General features: G+C 43.0%; 2 protein-coding genes across 7 annotated transcripts in view; one reads left to right on the top strand and one right to left on the bottom strand.

Annotated features, from left to right (window-relative positions):
• The window catches only part of Znf18 (zinc finger protein 18), a 22,795-nt gene extending 12,891 nt beyond the window's left edge, over positions 1–9,904 (top strand). For 3 of the 6 annotated variants that reach the window (XM_028783167.1, XM_028783169.1, XM_028783168.1), the window contains 3 exons: positions 1,991–2,075; positions 2,878–2,991; positions 8,698–9,904. In XM_028783167.1, the coding sequence (XP_028639000.1) occupies positions 1,991–2,075; positions 2,878–2,991; positions 8,698–9,623 (1,125 nt within the window). In that variant the 3' untranslated portion in view covers positions 9,624–9,904. The remainder of the gene's footprint in view (positions 1–1,990; positions 2,076–2,877; positions 2,992–8,697) is intronic. The other 3 variants (XM_028783171.1, XM_028783170.1, XM_028783173.1) reach the window with 3 other exon arrangements.
• Positions 9,905–11,991: 2,087 nt separating this feature from the next.
• Positions 11,992–16,620, bottom strand: part of Dnah9 (dynein axonemal heavy chain 9) — a 315,810-nt gene continuing 311,181 nt past the window's right edge. Inside the window, exons 68-69 of the mRNA XM_028783166.1 lie at positions 14,901–15,290; positions 11,992–12,463 (exon numbers count right to left, since the gene is read on the bottom strand). Coding sequence (XP_028638999.1) covers positions 12,236–12,463; positions 14,901–15,290 — 618 coding nt within the window. The 3' untranslated portion in view covers positions 11,992–12,235. The remainder of the gene's footprint in view (positions 12,464–14,900; positions 15,291–16,620) is intronic.

Genomic DNA, 16,620 nt, shown 5'->3' with positions numbered 1-16,620 from the left:
CACACACACACACACACAGTGCCCTTATTAGCTGATTGGCAATTATACACATGTACAGTGCCTGTATTAGCTGATTGGCAATTATACACATACACCATGTCTGTATTAGCTGATTGGTGACTATATACATATACCGTATTAGTTGACAACTGCCTACCAGCCACTAAAGTGAGTAAGTCATCTTTATATAGCCTAATAACCACCAACCCTAACCATTATCAGCCTTAGCAAATCCTTCATATTTAATGGAATCCTTTGAAAAATTGAGGGAAATTTAAATATACAGACAAGACTAAAGTCTTGTCTGTAAATTTGAAGTTTTGCTAATCATGTCAGAATGCAGAGGGGGTGTGATTACTCTTACATAGTATGTCATTATCAGAAACGATGACTGGGTAGAATGCCCCTACTCTATTTCAGTTGAGGTGGCCATAGTTCGTAAGCCCACAAGATGGTGCTCTTTCCACATGGGAACAAGATATTCCATCAGAGCACAGCATGACTTTGGGACGTTCAAAGGGAAAGGTAGTGGCTGTTGGTATTCTGCACCTATACTAGGGGTTACATTCAGGCCTCAGCTTCTTGCCAGCTCTGGAGTGTAGCTTTCAACCATGAGTGCAATGTTGAGTGACTCTGGGCTGTCAGTTGTGATGGTGATGTTGGAGCTTCCAGTGCTTGCACTCTCTTGCTTGTCACTTCACTTAGCAGCAGCTGGTGTGGTGCCATGGAGAATGTCCAGTGTCCAGCAAAGCTGCCATTCTGTCAGGTGCTTGCATGGCGTCCTTTTCCCTGACAGCTCTCAAATGAAGGTCTTGTGGGTTCTAACTGAGGACGCCTGAATTTAGCAATATTTACTCAGACTGGCTGTTTCCAGGGGTTTCATTCATGGAACAGTAACAAAAGTTTACATTTAACTTTGTATTTAGAATATAGTTAAGAATATTGAGAGAACTTTTGAGCATTCTGATGTTTTTCATAACCAAAAATTCCACCCCCCCCACCCCCCAGTCTGCTAATTCCAGGTCTCTCCTGGAGACATTCCTGACACTAGGTGGCAGACTTGCTTTAGAACTCAGGGTGAGAAGCTTGTGGTGTCCTGTTGTTACAGTGGTGCTTGTATTCTTTCAAACTTCCCAACAAGTTTAGTGCGAACGCGCAGCAGGTGGGGAGCAAGACTCCAAAAGGTTAAGTAACTTGCCCAAGATCATACAGTAGAAAGTGACCAGTCTGGGACTTGGGGACTAGTATGTACAACTCCACAGAGTGCTGCCAATTACTCTGGACTGCTAATGTCAGCTTCTTATGGGGAGGCTGAAATTTCATTTTGAAAAGTAGATGGATTTGAGGTAAGTGGCCTTTCCCGATTTGGGTCTTCAGCCTATTGTTAAGGAGTAGAAAGGCTACTTTGTCTAACAGGGGAGCACCTTGCTTAGGAGCACTGAGAGTGAGACCAGATTCATGGTAGGAGGCCTGTGAACCGTAGAGGACTCCAGATGCGTGCAGTTGTGACACCTGATGCTTTTGTTTCAGAAGCAGGGTTTACAGCTGTTAACTCTTCCTCCCTTTTCACACATTTACAATTGCCTTTCTCACTAATTTCCCTTTTAATGTCTTTCCTTTCTCTTGGATGTCTAGGTTTCCAATAGTGGGGATAGCAGGCACCCAGTGTCAAAAGAGCTGCAGCTCTTGTAAGAGATAAGAGTGAGGGTCAGGGTGTTCAGTGTTCTTCATTCCTAGTATGCATCATAGAACCAAACCAAACAAAAAGGCCACTAATGTTTTATGAACTGGGCAAGAAATGGGGATCTGAAGCCTGTCATCCTCCCATTGCCCTCTTTGTCTTTGACAGAGGACTCACTTGTTCCAGTGAGTTCTTGGGTCTCCTATTGACCAATGTCCACAGTGGATTTCTTCCTCTCAGCTTTCTGTGGTTTGGGAAGCAGGTTTAAGCACCTTCACTGGAATGATTGTTATGTGTTTTTCCCCCCAGGAGCAGTGGAGACACCTGGATTCTACTCAGAAGGAACAGTACTGGGATCTCATGCTGGAGACCTATGGGAAAATGGTCTCAGGAGGTGAGGGCATGAGCCCACTTAATGGGAGGAGATGAAAAGACTAAGAAACTGTTAAGTATCTTGTGTGCATACTTAAGAGACACCTGTTGAAGGTGTGTGTAAAGGGAGTCATTGGTGCTACTATAGGACGTTGATGAGTTAGTAATAGCAGGTGTATAAGTAAGAATGTTCCATTATTGAAAGTGTTCTGTTCTTCAGGAACTGTGTGATTGTGTTAACTATACTAATACTTTTAATTTATGAAACAAATTAAATGGTCATGGTGATGCTATTCCCCACCCTCTACCCCTTATTTTTCCATTTTTGACACAGGGTCTCATAGGTAAGCCCTGGTTGACCTGGAACGTACTATTATAGGTCAGGCTACCCTTGACCTTACAGAGATCCACCTGCTTTTGTTTCCTGAGTGCTGGGATTAAAGGCATGTGCCACCAGGCCCACCTGTAGCATTCCCTTTTAAAAGATGCTTGAAGTGAGCATCAGATCAAAGACTTGCTCAATCTTCCACAGCTCCCAGGGGCTGAGCTAAGGTGGATGCAGTTGTCACTGGCTTTGGATTCATAATTCTTTTCCTACTAAACTGAACTGTCTTAAAAATGGTAAGAGTCCCTGTCTTGATGTTTGCACCAGCCTGCCAGTGATCCCCAGGTCCTTGTCACCTGTCTAGCTTCTTGTTTTCATGGGATTAACCATATGTCCTTATCATCTAGTTCTCTGGTGAGTGTATGTAAGTGACTTCATGTCTGGGGTTCTCCTTTGAGCTCCCAGACGTCACTAAGCCCACAAAATTTCTCTCTCTCAGTAGCAGGCATTTCCAACTCCAAACCTGACTTGACTAACTTAGCAAAATATGGGGAAGAACTGGTGGGGCTGCACCTTCACGGCGCTGAGAAGATGGCAAGACCCACCTGCAAAGGTCAGTGATGTCATGGTCTCTAGCCATGTCTGACCTCTACAGATCAAACTGCAGGTGGTGGGTAAAATAGTTATTGCACTAGTCATAGCTAACTGTGGTCTGACTTGACTACCTGCCGTTGCTGGCTGCAGGGCTGTTGATATATTTATTTAGCCATGAATGAAAGAGCACATGGTGGGTCTTCTGTCAGTCATGTCTATTTTGCCAGTTTTCCTTCTCAGAACTAATACTCAGACAACATGAGGCCAATGTAGGTGTTAACATTTCCTCAGAAAGGCTTCATGTAATAGCCATTATATCAGCAAAGAAATTCAGGGAAAATACTTTTTTGGATTTGTAAAAAAAAATTTTAATTTTATTAGTCTGTGTTTATGACCTCTGTGTAGGGGCATTCTGTGCCATTGTATGTATATAGAGGCCAGAGAACAGCTTTATGCAGCCCTTCTTCTCACTGTTATATGGGTTCTGGAGATCAAATTCAGGTCATGAGGCCTGTGTAGAAAGCACTGTTATTCACTGAACCATCTTACTGGCTCAAAACTAAATTTTTCCTAACCCGATCATAATCAGTACTAACCACCTAACAGAAGAGTGTTCTATTTAGTCTCTTTGTGCCTGGACTTCATTAAATAGCAGCATCAACTGATGCTTAACATGGTTCAAGACTGGGAATAACTCTGAACCCCTTTGCCTTGGGTGTCCTTTCTAAAGCATGTCAACCATAGAAAACATAACAGCTCGCTTACATGTGTACACACATGCCCATGTACACATGTATTGAATTCTAGAATCTTGGAGAAGGAAAAGGACTCAAATTATTCTTTCCCTAATGGAGTCTAATCATTTTCCTCTGATAACATATTACAGAGAGTAAGAGTTGATAGATATAGTTTTATTATCAGTTTTTTTTTGTGCTGGGAGTCAAGTCAGATTTTATACATGCAAAGCACACATTATACCCAGTTCTGACTTTAATTTGAAGCAGTATATTTACTGTTTCACAAGAGTTCCTGTAGAGCAATCGATTTCACACTGTCATGTCATCAGGGAAGAATGGTGAGCAGACTTGGAAGAAGATGCTTCATGAGTGTTACCTAGGAAATCAACCTGGGAAGAGCGGGACTATCTGGTTCGCCTAGTAGGATTAATATTATAGTATTTGAATTTTTAAAATTTTTGCGTATGGGTATTTTTCTGCATATATCTGTGCACCACATGTATGCATGGTGTTCAAGGAGGCCAGAAAAGGCCGTCAGATTCCCTAGAACTAGAGTTGCAGAGAGTTAATGAGCTACCACATGGGTGCTGAGAACAGAACCCATGTCCTCTGCAAGAACAGTAAGCGCTCTTATACACTGAGCCTATTATTATTAATTATTATAGAAATGATGTTTTTGGCATATTTGCATTCCCAATAAAAATGAGTAAAGGACAGAGCTTGCCTATACCTTGTAGCAGTAGGGTTTTATTTGTGATATTCAGCTCACTGTATCCCAGCTATTTCTGTTTTGTTTGGGATTTTGTTGTTTGTTTCCCATGCATCCTTCTTGCCGACTTGGCCCCTTTAGATTCTGCCTTGCATAGCCTGTCTTTATAACTAGAGATAGAATTGAGAGAAAGGGTATTAGAAGTAATTGTGGGATGATTAATTTGGTAGTGATGAGGACAGATGGAAGAGAATACTTAGAGAGAGAAGCCTGTGCAGGGCCTAGTAGGGGTCCAGGATTCTAGGAAGAGAGACTGACCTGGGGCGGAAGCTATAGCAACAAGATAAGATAGGACCAGTTGGAAAACTCAACGGTTGGGCAGACTACCAGATATGTAGTAAGGCCAAGTGCAGAAGTCATGAGAGAGAAATGCCATTTCTTTGACCATATGGAAGGACAGTTCAGAGTAAAAACAGATCAGCAGTGTCAGCCTCAAAAAGTTGTACACTGCGTCTGCAGTCAGAGTACCCAGGGATTAAAACAACAGCAAAACGTGAAACAAAACAAAATTCCAAAACTGGTTATGCGATTCCTAAGTACATATCTTAACAGCAGACAAGAATAGTGAGCAAAGTTGGAAGATCCTTCGTGAAGCGGGAGGCTCTCAGGTTCACTTGTGATGAAGGAGGTAGCCAGGGATCCACTGGCAGGAACTGCTTCTCTGTGCAGGGCTAGAAGGGGGAGGTACTGGAGAGCTTTGCCTATGTTGCTTAACAAAGTAAGTTAGAAATCAATTTTTAAAAGATAATTTACAAAGTAGACACAAAGAAAAAAAACACAAGTGGATATTTTATTTGCATCCTGTTTGGATTGGAAACATTTTTCTAAGCATAGAGGTGATAAAAGAAATCTTTGAGGAAAAGAATAACAGACTGGTAATTTGTTTATAAAGTAAAAAAATCTATACATAAGAGTAACTGAACAAAATCACTGCAACTAAATTGGTGTAAAACATTTTTGTGAACTTGATACATAAATGATGGTATGTTTTATTTTTCTTAAAATAGAGAAAGTTAAAGCAAGTTGATGAGAACAAATTACTTTTTACAGTAAAATTTGGACAGCAGTCTTAGAATATAAAAAGTAGCTGCCAGATGTGTGAGGAAAAAGATTTATCCTTTTATCACTGAGGAATTAACATTTAAAATAACAAAAATCCATTTTTCACTGCTCTAAATAGCATATCTAAAGAAAGCATTCGGTACTGAAGTATTAGCACCCTCTCCATCCCTCCTGCTTAACAACATAGCAGAGGATGGGAGAGCCCTTCCGAAAGTTAGGTTGCCAGTAGGTATTAAGAACTGCAGGGCCAGAGGGGTGGCTCAGTGGCTTAGGATTCTTACTGCTTATATAGAGGAGCTGGGTTTGGTTCCCAAGATCTACGTAGCAGCTCAGAACCATCTGTAACTCCAGTCTCAGGGGATCTAGCCCCCTTTTCTCACCTCCATAGGCTCCTGTGTATGTGTGGTGCTCATCTACACCTTCAGGCACACACACATAAAATAAATCTAAGAACAATTTAAAAAAAAAAATCCTAATGTTCAAGCCATTAGGTATTGCAGTTGTGCTCTGAGGAATTCCTTTAAGGCATTGATCAGAAAGTGGATAAACACTTATAAAGAGAATTGCTTATTATAGTGGTATTTATTGTAGTAAATACATGATTAAGGGCATAGGTTTCCACAGTGGGGAAATCCGAAACTCACATTATATTTATTATAATTTTCATGGTGGCAGTTACTTGACTCTTCTTTAAAGATAATAGACAGTACTTTACCCTTCGAGTGGGCTATGTCTTGGTACTCAGAGAACAAACATGTTCAGTTCTAGCTCTCTGATAGGTGCGTAGGCCTGGCAGGCCATTGGTAAGGCGAGAGTAAAAAGAGAGAAGAAAACAACCTCTTGTTTATTTTTGTTTAGTTTGGTTTAAATTTTTGAGGCAGAGTCTTTTTTTTTTAAGTTTTTATTTATTTATTATATGTAAGTACACAGTAGCTGTCTTCAGACATCTCATTACAGTTGGTTGTCAGCTACCATGTGGTTGCTGGGAATTGAACTCAGGTCCTCCAGAAGAGCAGTCAGTGCTCTTAACTGCTGAGCCATCTTACCAGCCTGAGGCAGAGTCTTATATAGAGCTGCTGCCCTTGAACCTGCTCTGTAGCTCAGGATTGATTACTTTTTAAAGATGGATCTTGTTGTGTTCCCTGAACTGTCTTTGATCTTGAAATCTTCTTGCCTCACCTTCCCACTCAGGGATCCTAGGTTTATGATACTATGCCTGGCACTGAATATATTTCTTAGATTTATAAGGATAAAGTAGTTTTAAAAAATTTAAATAAACCTTCCAACCAAAATAAAAAAAATAAATCTTTACCAGATGCTTCAAATGATAATCAGAAGCCTGCATTATGAGAAAAAGCATAATTGCCTACACAAGTTAATAAAACATGTATAGCTAGGTATGGTGTCCAGTACTTGAATTCCTAGCTATCCAAGAGGCTGAGCCAGGAGTATCACCTGAGCCTAAGGGTTTGAGGATAGCTTGAGCCGGGCGGTGGTGGCGCATGCCTTTAATCCCAGCACTCGGGAGGCAGAGGCAGGTGGATTTCTGAGTTTGAGGCCAGTCTGGTCTACAGAGTGAGTTCCAGGACAGCCAGGGCTACACAGAGAAACCCTGTCTTGAAAAAAGCTAAAAAAAAGAGAGAGAGAGAGAGAATATGAATGGCCTGGGCAACATAGCAAAACCAAAACTACTTACATAAAACATACATAGCTTCTCTTGCTCTCTTGTCTCTAGCTTCTCTCTGTCCCCTCGCCTCTCCCCCCTTCCCTTCCCCCTCTCTCCATGTGGTCATGGCTGGCCTCCACTTCTTTCCCCTCTTTCTCTTCTTTCTCTGCCATCTTCTCCCGTTTCTCTCCCCACCTTTGCCCTCTGCCCTGAATAAACCCCCTCCCCTTTGGAAAAAAAAATACATAGCTAGCACAGCACATAGAACTGCTCTAGTTAACTAGTGTGGCACAATATAGCCTTATTGTATTGAGCCTACCAAAAAATTATGACTACAATAAAACATTAATGAATTTTATTAACTAAATTTTAGACTTCTTGGTCAGGCGGTAATGGTGCATGCCTTTAATCCTAGCACTTAGGAGGCAGAGGTATGTAGATCTCTGTGAATTCAAGGCCAGTATGGTCTACAGACCTAGTTCTAGGACAGCCAGGACAACACGGAGAAACCCTATCTCAACATGCCCCCCGTTCCCCAAAGAATTTAGATTTCTTCTATGAGAATTCATGTTAAATATTAAATAGACCAGGGTCAATATTTACTGTATAAATGCTAAGTAGACAGATATAGAACTGTGTTCAGTATGACATCACTTTTATATAAATGTAGGTTATACATGCATGCATGCAAATGAAATTAGACTGGAAGTCCAGACACAGTGATGGCACACACCTCTAATCCAGCACTCAGGGGGCAGAGGCAGGCAGATCTCTTGGAGTCTGAGGCCAGTCTGGCTGATGAAAGTTCCAGGCTAGCCAGGGCCACATAGTGAGCCAGTATCATGTATGTCGTCATGTTTGGTAATGCTGTTGGGGTTGATTTGGGTTTCTTACATGTGTTTATTTTCTCTTCCTAAATTCTTACTGTATTATCTTTTATATATAATCAAATAAAAATCTTGGGGCTGGAGGGATGACTCAGTAGTTGAGAGCATGCATGCTGTTCTTGCAGAGGACCTGAGTTTGGTTCCCAGCACACGTCAGGTGACTCACAGATGTCTGTGACTCTAGCTCCTCTGTGGGTACCTGCACTCATGTATGAATATAAACAAACACACATAATTACAGATAATAAAATAAACCTTAAAAAGAAAACCAACCATCTTAACAAGCACTGATTGTATATAACGTTTGGTGTTTTGGGCCCTTAAGTGCATACTGTTCTTGTGGAGGGATGAGAAAAGCTCATTAGAAGAAGCTTGTGCTCTTCAGAATGAGTGGCTCGACTTCAGAGCCAATTGATTTAGCCTTGAACCAAGCACAGGTAGAGTGAGTCTGGCGTGCTGAGGCACCTGAGTGATGGTTTTCTTCCACATTTATTGATGCCCTTTCAGTAAAAAGAGGCATGATGCTTGCCTGGTACCATCTCTGCATCAGCCGGATAACAAGACATAGCAGTTACTGCCATTTAAACCTTCTTTTTCCTTTCAGAAGACCGACAAGAAAATGACAAAGAGAACCTAAACTTGGAAAATCACAGAGACCAGGGATGTCTGGATGTTTTCTGTCAGGCATCAGGTGAAGCTCCACCACAGACCTTGAGTGATTTCTTCAGTGAGAGTGAGCCACATCATTTTGGAGGAGAGAGTGTCCCAGAGGCTCTGGAAAACCTTCAGGGTGAGGGAACTGGAGCACAGCTCTTTCCTCATGAAAGGGCCTCTGGGAAGCAGCTGGCTCAGCACATACAGAACTCTTCTTCGGGAGAGCTGTCTGCCTTGTGGCTAGAGGAGAAGAGAGAGGCCTCTCAGAAAGGACAGGCCAGAGCCCCCATGGCCCAGAAACTGCCTACCTGCAGAGAGTGTGGGAAAACCTTCTATAGGAATTCACAGCTTGTTTTTCACCAAAGGACTCATACAGGAGAGACATACTTTCATTGCCGCATTTGCAAAAAAGCCTTTCTACGGAGCTCAGACTTTGTGAAACATCAGAGAACTCACACAGGAGAGAAGCCCTGTAAATGTGATTACTGTGGAAAAGGCTTTAGTGACTTCTCAGGCTTGCGCCACCATGAGAAAATCCACACAGGAGAGAAACCCTATAAATGCCCTCTCTGTGAGAAAAGCTTTATTCAGAGGTCAAACTTCAATAGACATCAAAGGGTTCATACAGGTGAGAAACCTTATAAATGTACCCGCTGCGGCAAGCTGTTCAGCTGGAGCTCCAGCCTCGACAAGCATCAGAGATCACACTTGGGGAAGGAAGCCCCGCCCACAGCCCCGCCCACAGGCACTGTAGTCCATTGCAACCCTGCTCAGCTCTGCCAGGAGGAACTTCGACCAGAAACGACCTCCTCCTCTCTGTGTGTTGGAGGGAGAGGAACTGGGCACTGTTTTGATGTGGAGGGGATGTTGTTTTGAGTTGAGTTTACTTTTTCCTTTTGCACCAGGAAAAATGCCAGTTTTTGTTTGTTTCAGCTGGCCCCCTATTTTGGACCCCTTGGGAAAGACATGCAGTATAGATAATGGCTTTAGTAGCTCTCTCCCACGAGCCTGATGGCCTCCTAGAGCAGGGTGTCACAGAACGGAGGTAGTGAGGCCTGCGAGTGCATGCCATCTTTGTCAGACTGGTGACAAAGTTCCTGTTTAACTGTCCCTTATTTGAAATAAACTGAGCTGAGTTGGTCTCTATCTTCCTTGTATCTGCCGTGTTCACTGTGTTTTGACTATCACTTCTGAATATACCGTTTTCATAGAAGAGCCCATGTGGGAACTGAGCTCCAGGACCACCCCATAGAAACCTAGCAGGTTGGTAATGTAGCGGAAAGAAACTAGAGAGCAAAAGCATGGGCCATGCTGGGCAACTTTTACCTCAGGTAAGTCTGCCTGCCGCGTGATCACATGCCTCAAGTATCCTCCTTTATTCTGGCATCCTTCTTGAACTGTCATTACGGCAAGAGTGTTTTATGTTTTAAAATGTTCTTTATTACCTCATTTTGCCTGTAGGGTGTTAGGAAGAAATCAATAGTATCGATCTAGTTTTTAATACTGCCTAGGAATTTATTAACATATATATATATATGTCAAACCTGCCCAAGTTGTATATCTCAAAATTTACTCCCTTGGTACAGTGAAACTTCTATCAACACTCCCATGTACCTCTTCCCATGTGCCCATCCCCACTCCCATTCAAATTCATGGCCTCTATTTTCACCCATGTTAATGTATGCATGCATATAGCTCTATCTGTATCTATGTTCGAATCTCCTCTAAGGACCATTACTTTACTAGTGCTAAGTAGGTAGCCAGGTCTCCTTTTTGTTGAGTCGATTAGAGAGCTATTGGTTACTGCCAAAGTTATGTGTGCTGCTACTACACCCTTAGGGTTACTGCGCCCTGCTGGTGGTGGTTGTTCGTAGATGCTGTGTTGGTAGGTGCTGTAGCTGGGTAGGACTGTTGGTTGTCTCTCATCTTTGGAAACTTACGTGGAGCCTTCTGGTACCAGGAAAGTTAGTTCTCAGTTCAGGACAGTTGTAACTCAGGGGTCTTTGGGCTCTATTTCTGATATGCATAGTATTTTTAGCAATAGGAACCTCCACCTCTGGTAGGAACTAAGAACAATAGTGTAATAGGCTCTATATTTGGATAGCCCGAACCAACAAACTCAAAAGACAGCTTCTCATGTCTGCTGTTGGGGTTTTTATTAGGTAGTCTATGACTCTTGGTAGGAATGCTGACAGTCCAGATGAGAAAAGTTCTTTAAAACTATATATGCATATTTATAGATGGAATTATGTATATTATAATTTTTAATCGTATGGTTCTTTGTGGCTTTTTCAGCCATCCTTATTGCTGTTTTATCTACTTCCCTCCATCTTCTGGATAACCACCTTCCTCTTCCCTAAAGAGTTCCCCCTTCCCCATTTTTTTTCTTAAACCTTACCAAGTTGAGTCAGAAATTGTGCCAAGTAGGGTTCTAGCTTTGGTCTGACAAGTCCTCCAGGGGCTTCAGGTGCCCGTTGTATTTCATGAAGCACCTTCTAAATAGTAATTAAATACTACTGCAAGATATGAAGGAAGAGGAGGAGTGAGCCTCACTCATCCTGGCCTTCCTTATCAAAGTCACTTCACAGAGCTGTGTCAAACCCATCTAAAACTGCACATCCGTTTAGTTTCCAGTAGAGGTGTCCACAGTGGGAAATCTGGAAAGTTTCAGGTGATCAGCTTTATGGTTGGTATAAGCTTCTCCTTGGGGGTCTCATGAGTAGTGTTCAGAATAGCAAAGCTAATAGAATCTACTTGCATGGTTACAGTTGTATCTTCAGCAAACAGTGAGTAGAAAGGTTATGTAGTAGATGCATGACTCAATCACAGGCCACTGTGACAGGTGCCATAGGACAGGTGGTACAACAGAGGTGATCTTGTTTTTGTGTGTCTTACTAAAACACAGCTACACTCACTTGGTTACATGTCTAGGCTGTAACCATATTTGTGCCACAGAAACCATGTAGAGGGTTTCTAGCCAAGAATATGACTTGTGAAGCCTTGACTGCTTACTCTCTGGCTGTTTACAGAGAAATGCTAGTGTTGTAACACTTTATATTTCTAAACAGGGCAGGTTTCTCAAGCAGTGATGATATGCAGATTATGATGGATGGGTACTGCCTTTTCGTGTGAGGTATCTGGGAGCCAGAGCACAAAGGTCTAGGATCGCGCTGTGTAACAAGGTCTGTGGTCATTACCAGCTTGATTGTCTTGGTCTCTTTACCATTATTTATGACAACAGTTCTTAGAAGAGTTGAATAAATCACTTTATTTGAAAAAATGTACTACTCAAGAGTTCTCCCATTATTTCTGGGCTGACGCTGTAGGAACATAGCCTCCCTTGAGGCACTCTAAGTTCCCTAGAGAAATTCTACAGAGGTTTAATGCCTATGACTTCTTCATAAGACTCTCCTATCACCCCTCACCCACTTGCCTGTCAGGGAGCTGTTATCCACCCTCCTTTGTTCTCCCAAGGGCTCTTAAAGATGCTAAATCTGGAGAAGCAAGGCAACACCAGCCAGAACCCACTTGGATGGATTTTCTTTAGTCTTAAGATTGAAAGTCCACACGTAGGTGGGTCCCCGCTGACAAGTCTTGTACACTGGACAAGCATAGACACTTCGGCAGTCTTGCTTATCTGCTGGAATGGCCTTGAGGAACATCACAGGCATGGGGGGTGTCAGGTCCTTCAGTTTCGCCTCTGCAATGATCCCAGCCTAAGTACAAGAATGTGAAGAGAGCCACTTTAGTCCCAGAGTCCAGCCAGCCAGCCTTCCCTAGGTTCTGGCAGAACCCTGTTTACTCTTCAGGGTTCTCCCAGTAGCCTACAATGGAAACTGTCTTATACTTTAAAAATACATTTCTATGTGCTTAGCATATAAATCATCTTTTTTGGTTGTTTATTTATTTGAAAAGGAAGCCATGTTGTGTAACTGAGGCTGTACTTAAACTCATGATTTTTCTGCCAGCTTCCTGAGTGCTGGGATTATAAGCATGTGAGATTACAACTGGCTTTAAAGTCAGTTGCTGATATAGAACTCTAAAGTTTATCCATTCTATACAGATTAATCTATTTTCAGGTAGATTTTCCCTCTACTTTTTCATATATCTATTTTATCAGAATATGAAGGGCAAGTTTTTGGTAGATGCCATGTTAGAGCTCTAGATGGGGAATGGAATGCAATTTCTGCCAGCACATGCTTTTGGGTTTGAGGTTATAGCTGGGCAGAGTTGCTACCTCTGAGATTTTATGTGGTTATGTCACCCATAGGGCATTTCATCTTTTTGCAAGGAGGTACTTTTTTTTTTGTTTTGTTTTTTGTTTTTTTTTTTTTCTTTTTTACACTGTACCTGGGGGACAAGGGCTGGCCTTGGCCGTTTTGTAACTTTTCAGATTGGGTTGTTTTATGGTTTCTGGGATGTCTCAGTAGACTTATCAAAGACAACTATCTAATTGGATATAAAGTTTCTACTGATTCTAAGGTGTTCTCAGGAACAAAAGAGTCATTAGCCAGATAAATTTGGATTTGCAGCAAGCATATTGAAGATGAGATGTTCTAGAGTTTTCAGAAGACAACCTGCTGCTATCCCAACTCTGCTCAACCCCAGGACTCTTCCTTACCACATGTGGTACTGAATTCTTCATGAAGCACCCCTTGGACCCTTTGAGAAACGCTGATCCCTTTATCATGTGCCCTGACCTGCTTTTGTTAGGAACAGAATAATTTGGTTTATTTTCATGAAATGTATTAAAACGATTTGCCTTTCTAGTCTTGAGGTTGATGGACGTCATGGTGGATGTTAGAAACTAGTGAACAAAGGGACTATCATTTGTCCACAGGACAGAATATTCAAGCAGAGGAGGAGCTGGACAAGCTCAGCCTGTTCTTAACATACCATAAAGCCAGCCCTTTCCAAGTGTTCTTAGAGATTAATAATATTAGTTTCAGATTATGTTCATTCCTCCAGAAAGAAATGCAGTGCCCATTACCAATTGTCGTTAATGTTAGATATTCATACCACTTAAGCTGCAGGAAAGACATTCACTGCCATGTACCCCCTTTGTAAATTTTGTAAACCCTCAAGGCAGGAAAGTAGCCAGGGCCCTGCCTGAAGAGCTACAACAGCTAAGCCCCCAGGCTTCCCTAACTGTCATAAAGGTCATCTCTAGCCCCTTAACAGGACCCTCCCAAGATTATGCTAATTTCAGGTGAAAAGTCTGCATAAAACTGACCAATCCCTGAGTTCCCCCAAGCTCAGGACTTGAAATCTTACCAATCTTCACCCTGGAAATCTTCACCCTAGAAAGCTCCACCCTCTAAGAAACCCCTATATAATAATCACTGTGCTTTGTCCAATTCCCTGCTGTCTGCTCCCTCTGGGGAGCATAGGCAACCACTCCTGGATTCATCCCTCCACACCCTGGGCCCTTTGATCTCTTTTGAAATTTGCTGCCTGCTGTGACTCTCATTGGAGGAAGACAATAAGCAATGAAGAGAAGGAAAGTAAGAGAAGCTGAGCTCCTCAGCTGGAATTTCCCTCTAGTAGCCCCCCTCTGCAGGGAAGGCTTCCTCAGAGCCACTTGGTCCCTGGGCTCCCTGTCTCAGGATGCCTTTCCATTTGGACACTGTCCCACCTCAGAGTTGTGTGGTTTCTGGGTCCCCATGTCTTGAGATGCTTTTCCATTGGGATAGCTTCTCCCCTCAGATCTATGTGGTTATTTGGCTTCTGAGTCCCAGAATACCTTCCCATCTGAGCAGAAAGGCCATAATCAGTACCATGGCATCGTCAGCTGTCTGTGTACCAGATGCAGTCCAATTCTCTTACACAGTAACCCATTTGATTTCACAGTGGCTATTCTCCCATTTTATAGTTTGGTCAATGGAGCTCTTGAGAGGAAACACTAGACCACAGCCATATGGTTAGTAAAGGGTGGTGCTGAGGTCAGATCCAGCTAGTGTGGTTGCACAGGCCTCATCTTAGGCATATTCTTCTCCCTCTTTTGATGAGCCTTTGCTCTTGGATGGATTAAAAAGTCTCAAGGAGAGAAAGGGCACCTAGGTAAAAAGATTTCAGAGCACTGCACCAGGCAGTCAATGTGCATGTCATCAAGCCCACCCCCAAGGTACCATTTGGCTTGTCTCCAGACTATACCTGTGTGTCCCAGCAAGCACCTTCCATGAAGAGCCCATAGATGTAGGCCCCTTCCCGAGGAGGGCTCCGGAACTCCTCTCTGTTCTTCTTTGTCACATCACATTGCAGGGCCATCTGGTCTAGTGGCCATTCATTCTTGCGGGCCATGGACTGCATGATGGCAGTCAGGAAGGACTGGGGGTTGAAAAAGCCCGTCAGCCAAACAGTAGAGGGCATCAAGAAGTCGCCTGTCCAGGCCTCCAGCTCTTTGATTCTGTTAAGCAGGTCCAGAAACCAGGCTGCCAGGCCTGCTGTTGAAGGGTAGGCTCGCCTGGCCCAGGACTCTGGGACCACATCTAGGTATAGGGCATTCTGTAAGTTTTCCATCTCGCTGGTCATGGTCAGCTCCCCCTAAAGACCAATAGGAAGAAAAAGTTAAGGAGGCAGAAGTCTTGCGAAACACTAGTCTTCATTTCCTTTGACTCATAGATGGAAGCTAACTCTAGTGGTATGGGCTGCTAGTGTGGTTCTGTCTTGTATTTGCTTTGCAGAATTTTGTCTTATCAAGGCTAATGCTTTAGAACATGCCTAGTACCCACAGCTACCACTTCACAATGACAGTAATAAAGAGAAAGCTGCTGCTGCTGCTGCTGCTGCGCATTGCTGCTCCATGAGGCAGCGGGAGTGGCAGCGGGAGCCTACTGGTACCATTGCATGTACCCAGTAGCCATATGTGGCCTGGCAGGCATGGATGTCCCGAGCATTGTAGATGCTTCAACATGCAGTTTTTTTTGCTAGTCTGAGTTAGGGTAAGGGAGTCAGATGGCATAACAGGGCAGAAAAAGATGCTGGTCTTCTCATTTGTGAGGCGAGGAGTAAAATTTAAGCTGGCTCTCTTGGATACCAAGAACATTTATTCATAAAGGAAATCTCCAACCCAGATATGACTGGTCAAAGAAAACTCAGTAATTATGAATATAATCTGCACACCTAGATTGGGCAGATTCACCATTACACTACTCTGTTCCTCAGCTCTGAGACCCTTATAACTTGAGGGTTTTCCAGACCCTGCATTTTTCCTTCTACTTCCTGCTTCCCAGTGTCCTCCGTCATCCTCTGTCATCTTCTCTCTCCTCTCTCTCTTGCTGTTCTTCTCTGCTCTCTTCCCACCAACCTTTATTTCTCCACCTCCCCTTCCTCTGCCCAATCACTGGCTCCAGCCTTAATTCTACAAATTAAGATGGCCAGAAGGATCACTAGAATTCACTTGTGTAATGACTCACGCCTCCTCTGAAGCCCTTCACAGGAAAGGGAAATTAACATCAAAATACAAGGCCGAGGCTATCCACAACATAAAGGGGCTGAGAAAAGGTAGGCGAATGGGACAGAGCTTATGTCCTGGTCTGTTGTGCACAGCATAGATGTGCAGGATAATAAGCCAGGGTATTAAGTTGGGTTCTCAGAGTGTTCCTACTCTTAGTGGAAAGGCTACATTTCCCATTGATGGAGACTGTAGAATGTACTTTTGCCAGGGGATGTTCAAAATCTTACATGTTATAACTTAACAAAAACAGCATAATGTGACTATAGCATCATCATTTGCTTGCCAATCTGGCTAAGAGAATATATACAAAAGTAATGGTCTGTTACAAAAAAGTACCACAGAGCCAACATGAAAGTGTGTGTGTGTGACAGAGAGAGAGAGAGAGAGAGAGAGAGAGAGAGAGAGAGAGAGAGAGAG

The sequence above is a fragment of the Grammomys surdaster genome, unplaced genomic scaffold, assembly GCF_004785775.1.
Source record: "Grammomys surdaster isolate TR1022 unplaced genomic scaffold, NIH_TR_1.0 1019, whole genome shotgun sequence".
Taxonomy (NCBI): domain Eukaryota; kingdom Metazoa; phylum Chordata; class Mammalia; order Rodentia; family Muridae; genus Grammomys; species Grammomys surdaster.
The sequence above is the reverse complement of the archived record's forward strand: the minus strand, read 5'-3'. Positions and strand labels throughout refer to the sequence as shown.